General features: G+C 40.1%; 1 protein-coding gene across 2 annotated transcripts; it reads right to left on the reverse strand.

The window, feature by feature from the left end:
• Nucleotides 1-268: 268 nt before the first annotated feature.
• Nucleotides 269-9,918, reverse strand: mphosph8 (M-phase phosphoprotein 8). Of its 2 annotated transcripts, none has more exons than XM_083536832.1 (14): nucleotides 9,483-9,918; nucleotides 6,580-6,729; nucleotides 5,383-6,423; nucleotides 5,227-5,302; nucleotides 4,516-4,962; nucleotides 3,649-3,771; nucleotides 3,470-3,558; nucleotides 2,766-2,906; nucleotides 2,525-2,611; nucleotides 2,245-2,399; nucleotides 1,994-2,151; nucleotides 1,780-1,904; nucleotides 1,552-1,635; nucleotides 269-1,455 (listed from the first exon to the last, which is right to left on the reverse strand). In XM_083536832.1, the coding sequence occupies exons 1-14, from the start codon at nucleotides 9,582-9,584 to the stop codon at nucleotides 1,414-1,416; spliced, it is 2,820 nt and encodes a 939-aa protein (XP_083392958.1). In that variant the 5' UTR covers nucleotides 9,585-9,918; the 3' UTR covers nucleotides 269-1,413. The 2 variants fall into 2 exon arrangements, with proteins under 2 accessions (XP_083392958.1, XP_083392959.1); XM_083536833.1 differs by having other exon boundaries at nucleotides 5,383-6,420; nucleotides 9,483-9,732.
• Nucleotides 9,919-10,435: the final 517 nt, after the last annotated feature.

Raw genomic sequence — 10,435 nt, forward strand, 5'->3', positions numbered from 1 at the left:
ATTACAGCATTATTACGAATATCCTAGATTTCCTAGGGTCAAACATTCTATATGTCTATATATATCTATATCTATTTATCTATAGAGAGAGAGGACAAATTCAATAGGAATTAAGAATATATATATATATATAATATAATATATATATATATATATATATATATATATTTAAAAAAAAGAAACATAGAATATAGTTTTGCTCAGGAAACAGCCAAATCATCCCTATAAATAAAACTAAAATGATAAAACCACAAACAAATCTTCCTTCTTTAAATGTTATGGAAACATATGTACAGTTTATTTGAAGAGGATGCCAAGCTGTGTTTATTCTCACTGTATAACACAGTAAGATAGCAAACAAAACCAGTCAAACAGTTACTGTCAGGGGAAAATAAATAAAAAACCATGTTGTCCAGCACACTGTTTTCAAAAGAATCTGTACTATATTAACTTAATCATGACTGCAAATTCCCAATATAACCTAGTTTAATCAAAATCTATATTGGAGGCAAGATGTTCAGGTCTTAAACAAAAGGCATTGCTAGACCTGGTTCCTCCAGATTCTAAGAAGATACTAGCCCTTGAAACATACATTCCCAACACACACACACACACACACACACACACACGTAGAAAATAATTCCCCTGTACATTTCCTACACAAATGACCCTACACTCACAGTTTGCCCCAGAGATCTAAGTTTAGTGTAAAACAGCTGGATGGGAAAGCAGCACACAGGGAATTAATTCTGGTGTTTAAAAAGGTCCACTCTCTTGGTCTCTCAAAAACAGACAAACATACAAACAAAAAAACCCAGCAGGGACAATTGGCACCTGCTCTCTAGTTCACACACTAAATCTCTCTTTCAGACAAACATGCACACACACACACACACACACACACACGCACACACACACACACACGCACACACACACACACACACACACACACACACACACACACACACACACACACACACACAGAGAGAAAAGGCAAGTACAAGGTGATAAGATGATAAAGAAACTATGGGTAAATCTAAAGTGATAAATTATTGTACTTAAAACAAGAAAACAATTCTTTACAAACAAGATTTACAAATGCCAATCCTCCCTGCATGTCTGGAGGCACAGACTATCTAAAGAATTAGAACGATAAAACAAAATCAGAAATTGTGTAAAATTCATAAAACACTTCTGACTATATGATGAATGTGTATCCTGGAGTCACACTCCAATGTCTGCTATGAGGGACTGGCGTTAGGCTTCATTTCCAAGCCATTCAACTGAACATGAACCCATCTTTGTCTTGGCATGTCTAGTGACACACTGAGGACAGGTTTGAGCAATAACTCTTGGCTCCTGGCATGAGAAGAATTCTCTGTTGAACTTTGACCCAAAGCGAAAGGTTGGGCATCACTGTAGCTGGACTCTATATGCACCAATGAGTAGTTTAACCTGTGAGAATACATAAAGGAACTAATTAAAATAATTGATCACATTTATTTATTTATAAGACACACTCCATGTTTGGCACTGTATTAATGCCCTCACCTTAGCTGTGGGTGACTCAGCTAGGCGAATAAACAGTTTGTTGACTCCTTGAACAGGGCTGAAGGAATAAATAAAGTGGCTATCCTGTCAGGGAAAGAAAACAATCAGACAATTACCGCAATTTCTTGTAAAGATAATACTCTTAAGTGGCAAGGCAAAAACTAAACAAACAAACCAATAAAAGCATGCTCTTATGAATAAAGTTACAAGGATTATAGGCTTACTTACAAGGAATATAGGCAGCTGGAACTTGTCATTAAGAATGACAGCATGGACACTACAGGGCCCACAGAGCCTGGCTGTGATCTCAGTCATGAAATTAGCATGGAAGATGAAGAGAAGGATACCAGACCCTGACAGAAGAAACAACATTTTTACTACCAGTGCTAATATACTGTTTATGGTTTGGTCATTTCTCTGACTTCATAGTGCCGAGTCCTACCCTCTCCAGGCGTGTGCTGTGGCACTTTGTAACTGAATTCCAGTGAGAAGTCTGGTCCCTCACATAGGCGGTGACATGCCAACGGAAACACAGGCTCAAGCAGAGCCAAGCGCGTTTCAAAATATGCTCGGATTGTCTCCTCTGCCACTGTTGATAACCTGGGAATTAAATTTAAAAGGTGTTAATGGATATCAGTTACAGAGGTTGTGCGAAATCTTTTGAAAATAGAAGAAAAAAAAAAAATAACTCACGTCTGGATGTGGTCTTTGATGAGGTCATACACCATCATGTTGTTGCTAAGCTTAGCAAAGTACAAGGCTGTTGTCTTGTGCTTGGAGAGAATGTTGCAGTCAGCTCCATACTCCAGTAGGAGGCGCACTACATCTGCATTTCCTCTCCTACATGCCTAACAAAGCCAACAATAACAAATGTGAAACCACTCATTCACAAAAGCTGTCTAAACAGAACAATGCATTTATCAGCAGATTTCTCACCACACGAGAACGAGGAAATGCATTTTCTTATCCTCACCTTCATAAGTGCTGTCTCACCACCCAGTGTCTGAGCATTCAAGCAAGATCCTGCTTCAAGAAGAATGGCCACAGTGGTGAGGAAATTCTGAAGAGAGAAATAATTGAGGTTATTGCAGACCTTCTTTCTACCCTAATGTGACTGTAAGACATGCTGAGAGAACATGAACAGATGTCTTCTATGGTGAGTGTAAAGCAGCAGAACAGCTGCAGAACGGTTTTAGCAGCAAAGCAATAATTACCTTCTCAGCAGCATGCATAAGGGCTGTGGTTCCGTTCTTTTGCCGCCCATTAACCTTTACTCCTTTCTTAATCATCAGCCGAAGAATATCATCCTGTCCACCTGCGGCGGCCAGCATGAACAGAGACATACCGCTGGAATCCTGCAGGGGACAGAGTGAGCCCACACACGTGCACAGAGAAATTACTGTATGTTGACATTTTCTTTTGCCCCCAAAATCATCCATGCACCCAAAATGCATTATTATAAGCAAGAAAAAACATTATATAAAATGCAGACACCACAACCAAACAGAGCACAGCATTTGAAGCTGAGCAGAGACTCAACTAGATTTCCAGTATGGTTTTTCTCAGCAGTTAATGAATTGTACTTCAAGCTTAAAATAGTAACCCAGTAGTGAAATGCAGTAATACTACATAATACTACAGTAATCGCAGTGTCACAATAAGACTACAGCAATTCTTCTCAACATTTAAAAAACATGAGATTCTTGGTAATAATAGCACCAGAGCCAGTGATACCAGCATTTAAAGTCACAACTTATAAAAATCAACAAATGTCTGTTTATTGGCGGTGCATATAAGCTGTAAAAACAAAGATTTACGTATATTTAAAAAAAAAAAAATTTATATGCATTTTATATTGTTTACTAATAATGCTCTTAACTAATTAAAAAAAAAAACTCAAATGCTGTGAACATCTTACCTCCTGGTCCAGACTATAGTCCTCTTTGGAATTGAGTGCACGTTTCACAGCCAAATAATTCCCATTTTTTACAGCATCCCGCAACTCAGCTTTAATTGGGGAGGAGAAAAAAACACTGACAAAGAATTCAAATATATATTTTAAAATGATTACTGTTGTGTTGTGTGTGTAAAACTCACTGGGAGTTAAGGCTAGCGGGAAAAGATTTTCATCCTCTCCATTCAAGTGTTTTTGAAAGTCTTCCAGTGTCATCCAGTCTAGCTTCAGCTCAACTCCAAGATTCAGAGAAGGGGGGGCCCTGTCTGTTAAACAAAGCCAAAGCATCTGAGTATGGCTAATAGAGTGCTTTTTAGACATTCACAGAATTCACAATAACCTGTACAGAACCTAGGTTTGATTTGAAACCTGACAACTCATGAACATTTTCATGAGAGGACATAACATAGTATTTACACAGAGTCTGTATGTTACAATCTAGGCTATTCATAGGTTGTACAGTTGGCCAGATTGTTTACAAACAGCTGAGTTGATCTAAAAATCAATGTCAATGTTAAAGTCATTAATTTCCTGTAACCATTCTGTGTTCATGGAGTGTATCCGGAGCCTATTTTAGCACAGCCAATAAGCATGTTTTGGGAAATGGGGGGAACCTAGAAAAAGCCCACATGGGCTTTGGCAAGAACATACACAGAAACTCCACAGAGACAGAAATCTGAGCTGAGGACTGTACCAAAGACCCCAGAGCTGTGAGTGGGCTAACACTACCTTCTGCAAAACCAGGCCACTCCCTCTACTATTAAATATAATAATTCTAGAGTATTACTTCTGTATTTCAATTTGATTTTGCATTTTTATAAGTGATACAATGTTCTCAAAGTCTGTAAACTAGTAATGTTATATGTTGTTTTTTCATACTGCCCATTTCTACTAGGCTCTTGGAGATCTGATTTACACAGGAATTACAGGGACCTGTATTTTAAAGCATTATTTGATCATATTCTATTATGAGAATAAATAAAATGTAGTGTAACCCTTTTGATACACACCAGGCGTTTTGTCAGCGCGTTCCAGGGGGTCCTGAGAGTCCTGATTGTCATCGCAGGTGATAAGGAGGCGGGACTCACTGTCCTCGCGCCTCTTTCTTCGTCTCTCCTTCCACCTTAGGTCTTCGTTAGACTCAGTAGATGCCATAGCCTCCACCACAGATCTCCTATCTCCTATCCGATCTAACCGGGCTTCTTCTGCCAGTCTCTGTCTCTCTTTCTGTGCCTCTTCCCCCCTAACCTTTCGTTCTCTCTGAGACTCCTCAAGCCTCTCTTTCCTCTTTCTCTCCTCCTCCTCGAGCCGTTCTTTCCGTCTTCGCTGCTCTTCTTCTTTCTGTTCACGCTGTAGATCCTCTTTTGTCTTGGTCACAGGTTCATTTGGCCAGTCACTCTTCTCTGACTCCTGTGTGACCTTTTCCAGTTTTTCGTCTGTTTCCATGGTAGTAGTGCCTAGAGGTCAAGTCAAGAAGTCAAGAAGCTTTTATTGTCATTTCAACCATATATAGCTGACGCAGTACACAGTGAAATGAAACAACGTTCCTCCTAAACCCTGATGCTACATACAAGAACAATCAAAGAAGCAGAAAACACAGGGCTACGGACTAGTAATATATAACTGCTCAGTAGGTGAGCAGTTATATATTAACATAATATTAATAGTAAAACAATCATTCAAAACACGAGTTAAAGTTTAGAGAAATCTGTCTATCTTACCCTCCTTTGGCTTTTCAAACTCTGGCTTCTGAACTGGAGACTCCTTTCTCGTTTTTTTGTCCGTCTTCACCGGATTCTGCAACGTGACACAAAAGCCAAAATAAACAAAGCCTCTAAGTACCTTTGTCAACAAATAAATAAATGACTGCCCTGTACCTTTGGTGTTGTGTGAGGTGCCTGTTTTCTATGCACACGATCCTTGGCCTCGCAGTTGAGCAAAAACTTTTCGAAGAGATTATTAGGAGCTCCACCTTTCTCTCCAGAGTCTTCCTTTGGCTCCTTCAGTTCCTCCTCTCTTGGCTTGCTGGGAGTGGCTACAACTATAGAGGATGAAGAGGAGGGAGTTACAGATGAATCTTTTTGAGAAGTCGAGTTAGAGTCAGGACCTTTGGTCTTGCTTTTTGCTTTAGCTGTGGCTCCTGTGTCAGCCGAATCAGGCTCATCCTCACTGCGTGATGACTTGGTGCTCTTACTGTTAGCAAGGCTCCTCAATTTATTTAGGCCACTCTCTTTGAGCAACAGAGCTGAATTGTCTGTCTTTTTGGGGTTTTTGTCCTGAGCCAAGTCTTTTAAACCTTGTGGCTTCAATTCAGGTTTGTTTTTCTTCTGTTTTGCCTTGGATTGGTCACTCCCACTTTCACTCCGAGCAGGCCTCTCTGTGTTTTTGGGAGTTGTAGGTTTTGCTGTGATACTCAGGTTGCCTGTTGAGGAAGTATCATCAGTGTATAATTCTGATAATGCATCACTTTTGTCTGTCTCTTCTTCTGATGTCTCAATCTCTCTTTTTGACTTAACCTTTTTTTTCTTCTTTTCGTCCACAGTTTCTTTCTTTTGCTTCCCTGAATCTTTAGCTTTGTGTTCCTTTTTGTGTTTCTTTGCAGGAGCATCTTCATTCTCGTCTTCTTCCTTTTCAATAGTTCGCTTCTTGGGATCTGTGGCCTTCTCTTTTTTAGAAGGTGGTGGTGTAGGAACCCTATCTTCCTCTTCATCAGACTCAGGAGCAGGCATCGGTTTGTCCTCCTTCCATTTCTCCTTCTTTTTCTTTTTCTTCTTATCCTTCTCAGACTTTTCGTCCTCAGATTCCTCTGCGTGTTTCTTCTTTTTTTTCTTTTTCTTACTAGGGGAATCTTTCGGTTTATCCTTATCACTGTCACTCTCAGAGTTTGCATCAAATAGGTCACTCTTCAAAGGCAGCTTCTGAGGAGAAACAATGACAATATTACACTGTTCGCAAAATGTCAAATCACTTAGCCACATTTTAGTATGTAATACAATTTAACATTTTGTGAGACATTCAATGAATCAAAATTATTTTTTTAAGCGAGAGTGGGAGAAGTTTTTTTTAATTCTCACCATGCTGGAGTCTTTCTTAAGTTTTTTCTCCGCCAAAGACCTCTCATAGGCTAGCAGCACCTCGCTACAGTCCTCCAGGTGAGCTTTGGGCTCCCAGGTATCATCATCAGATGAATAGTTCTTCCACCGCACACGGTATAGCACCTCTCCCTTAAAAAATAATCCCAAAGGAAGAGTCGGTTAAATCCTGGTGCATTTTTAAGCAAATAGCAAGAGCATTAGATTCATTTTCTAATTCTTCACAAACACAAAAATAATAAGTTGTACAATGCAATTAATATTAAGCAGACATTATGTTACACGTGTGAATGTCAGACTGTCATTATTCACCATGTCGCTTAGTAACAGAAACCAATTGGTCTGTCTGTGTTTCTGGGCAGCACTTGAATAATCACTACAGCTTGAACACAAAGCTCTACATTCATTTGGATCGGAGTGGGTGGGCCCACTTCCCTGTCAGTTGCACCATCGTTTCCTCTTACTGCTTATCTCACTAGACTCTTTTATGCCGTGCATCATAATCGTTTCATTTATTGGCAGCGTTCATTGTCATTTTTTAATGATCAAAGGTAAGCACCAACATCTGCCGTGTACTCGGAGTGACATGCTCACAGATTAATCCTCTTCCATCTGACGGTGTACTCGTGTGTGTATAAGCGTATGTATCTTATAGACAAGAGAGACTGAGTGTGGGAATAAATGTCTTAAAAGCTATAAAACTGAAAGTTAAGTGTGATGTGTTGGAGTGTGATCTTTGTCACATGATGTTATAAAAAGTTGCAGACAGTCAATGTGTTGAAACTAGAATGGCTGAACTGGCTCAGAGCCCACACTGGCTGTCTCCGGTTTCATTACTCAACCACTCTGTTTAGAGACGACTGGGTCAATGACAACAAACACAGCAGATAACACAAGCAGCTATCTATGTCACAAGGTATGCCAAATTATGCATTTCTCCACAGTGTATTTTTATATTATCAGCCACCAGTTTCCCAGACTATAATTAAAGACACTGCAATATTGTGGTTGCTAGAAGAAGAGTTAAAAATACAAATATTTAGTATCTTTCACTATTCAGACAGAAAATTTGTACTTGGGCATGTTACAGTATAATATAGCGATTATCAAAAGAACATTAGTGCAAATAATTTGCCATTCATAGTCCTTATCTTTGTTGCTTTTGTCTTCGTCCTTATTTACATTAAAGCAGGAACACAGACCTGGGTCATGCACGCACACACAGCCAATCACTCCCAGTCAATGCCTGCAAACAGGCACTGGTTCAACAGGAAGGATATTTCACTGAAGACTATCAGTGTTGTGTGTAAACTATTTAATTTTATTGTCACTGTACTTTAAGTGGTACATCACCTGACTCTAAAGCACTGATGTTTGTGCAGGAGGATCCAGAGGAGTTAAACGCGCTCACGTGATAAAGGAAGAAATCTCCGTCTTTACTAACTCTCTCTCATTCCAATCTGTCTTTCACCCTTTCACTAGAATGATTTACAACACTCAACAAGACACGGCCTACAACAACACGCACAAAAACTCCAGACGCTTCCCACTCACATGTCTCCAAGACTGTTACTAATGTTGGAAACACTGCAACGCTGCATTAATCAGAGACTGAAGAAGTGCACAAAGGAGTTACACAAAAAATATGTTAACATGGCAGCCAACATAAGAACAAGGCCTGCTGTCAAGTCCATAACAATAAGCTTGAATTTTACCAGAGCACTTCTGGTCTGCGGCATTGTGTCAAGTTGCAATGTGATAGCCGACAGTGCCAGCCAGACAGTCCATAAAGCCTCTCAACAGGAAAGGAAAATGTTGACGAGAGACACTCCGGCCAATTATAACAGACCTGTCAAACACAACTAATGCCGAATAAAGTGCTCTCTACTTTCCAGTGACTTACAAACACACACTTTTTTATTGTAAACACATCACATCTGGTTCATATATATATATATATATATATATATATATATATATATATATATATATATATATATATAGTATAGGTCTTATTTAAAGCACTGATTCACCCTTTTGCGCGTATTAAAAGCGAGGTAGTCGAAGTGCACAGTAGAAATGCAATGATGCATGTGCTTTCTAAACTAATCTCACACTGCTGTGTGTTTGCTTTGCATACTTTGCATTAGTGCCACTTTCTGAGCAGAAATGCAGCTGCTGGCCATCATCACTTTACAAGCCAAAAAACAAACATGAGCACTGGGAGGACGGTTTTTTTTCTTTTCCCTTTACAAAGTCTGGTAGCAAACATTCACCAACTACCCTGTAATCATTACTGTGGTCTCTGAGTGATAGCTGTCACTATTACAACACCAGATTCCTCAGAGATGGACGAATCATATACGTTTAAATCTTTTACTTTTTCTCTACTTTAAATCCTGACTGGAAAAAAAAAGAGACACGGTATTTTTATATCTCAGAGAAGAATTAAAATAACGACGATTAACGAGCTTTTTTTTATTTCAATAAATAACATCGTAATTCACGCTAAAAACTCGCACAAAAGAACCAAAAATAGGCATCGCATAGCTTTTTTTCCGTACTAATCTGCTGCTACAATGTTGTCGAAGTCAGTGTGCAGTGAAGTGACCCTTGAAAATAGCCTGCTAGAAAAGTTAGCCTTGGCTAAGCTAACCTAGCAAGTGCTAATCATCATTATCCGCCTCATAACTGCACAAAAAAGTGTTGGAGTTTTGGTTTATTTGTGCAATTTTAGCACTTTTCCTTCTGAGAAAAATGTCATGCACGGCTTATTTATTCAAACAAGCTTTTCGCGTTAAAGGAGCTGCTGCGCCAGCTAACAAGATGGCATCCTAGCTAGCATGATAAGAGGCTAAGCCTTCTAGCTGTAGTCCAGCACTCACATCTTCCACTCGCATGTCAATAATCCTTTCCACTTCGAATACATCCTCTTCTTCGTCCTGTTCGCTGTCCCCAGGTTCCGCTCTCTCTGCACCGGGATCCATTTCGATATGTACAAGGTAAAACAAAACTTAGCCTTCTTTACTTGATACTGGAACTAACTGCATTGCACGGAAACACCTCGCCTTAATGGACCTCCACTGAAGAGAGTTGCAGGAGCTTGGCTGCAGAAGGTGGACGCGGGGGCGCGCAGTCGGGTGGAGCGTCTGTGGGCGGGGCACAAAGTAGGCGAGGCCTGGGGGGGCGGCTTGTATTGGTAGGCGTGGCCTATGTAGTCCGGATCACGCAGTCCATTAATACCCTATGCCTCGAGGTGAACACACAAATTGTCAGGGGAGAAAATAGTCCATCTGTCCTTCCGTGGATGATGACCGCTGTGGGCCGAGACTGAGCCGAGACTGAGCCGAGACTGAGCCGAGACTGAGCCGAGACTGAGCCGAGACTGAGCCGAGACTGAGCCGAGACTGAGCCACCTCTTTTAGGTGACCGTTGTTAGCCTAATATAAACAGACCTTTTAGGTGAACATTGTGAGCTGACTCTGGCCGACACTTTAAGTTAATGTTGAGATTAGACTCTTTTGGGTGAAATTTGTAAGCCGTTTCTGAGCCGACACTTTTAGGGGGTCGCTGTGATTCGACTCTTTTAGCGGAACGTTGTGAACCGACTCTTTAAGCGGAACGCTGTGAGCCGACTCTTTTAGCTGAATGTTGTGAGCCGACTCTTTTTATGTGACCATTGTAAGTCGACGCTTTTTATGTGATTATTGTGAGTCGACTCATTTTTTTAAAATGATTCAATTCTAATTAATAAGTTTATATAAATCTTGTGACGATTTGACCCTCAGCTGTGTGTATGAGGTAACATGATGTATGGGCCATATGAGCCATATGTCAA

Source organism: Silurus aristotelis, assembly GCF_946808225.1.
Source record: "Silurus aristotelis genome assembly, chromosome: 3".
Classification (NCBI taxonomy): domain Eukaryota; kingdom Metazoa; phylum Chordata; class Actinopteri; order Siluriformes; family Siluridae; genus Silurus; species Silurus aristotelis.

Excerpts from the sequence above, each read along its gene's own strand:
- mphosph8 (XM_083536832.1), bottom strand. The coding sequence starts at position 9,584 with ATGGATCCCGGTGCAGAGAGAGCGGAACCTGGGGACAGCGAACAGGAC. Across the intron at positions 2,152-2,244 it reads ATCAAAGACCACATCCAGAC|GTTATCAACAGTGGCAGAGG; the intron begins GTGAGTTATTTT and ends TTTAATTCCCAG. Across the intron at positions 1,636-1,779 it reads TCCAGCTGCCTATATTCCTT|GATAGCCACTTTATTTATTC; the intron begins GTAAGTAAGCCT and ends TTTCCCTGACAG.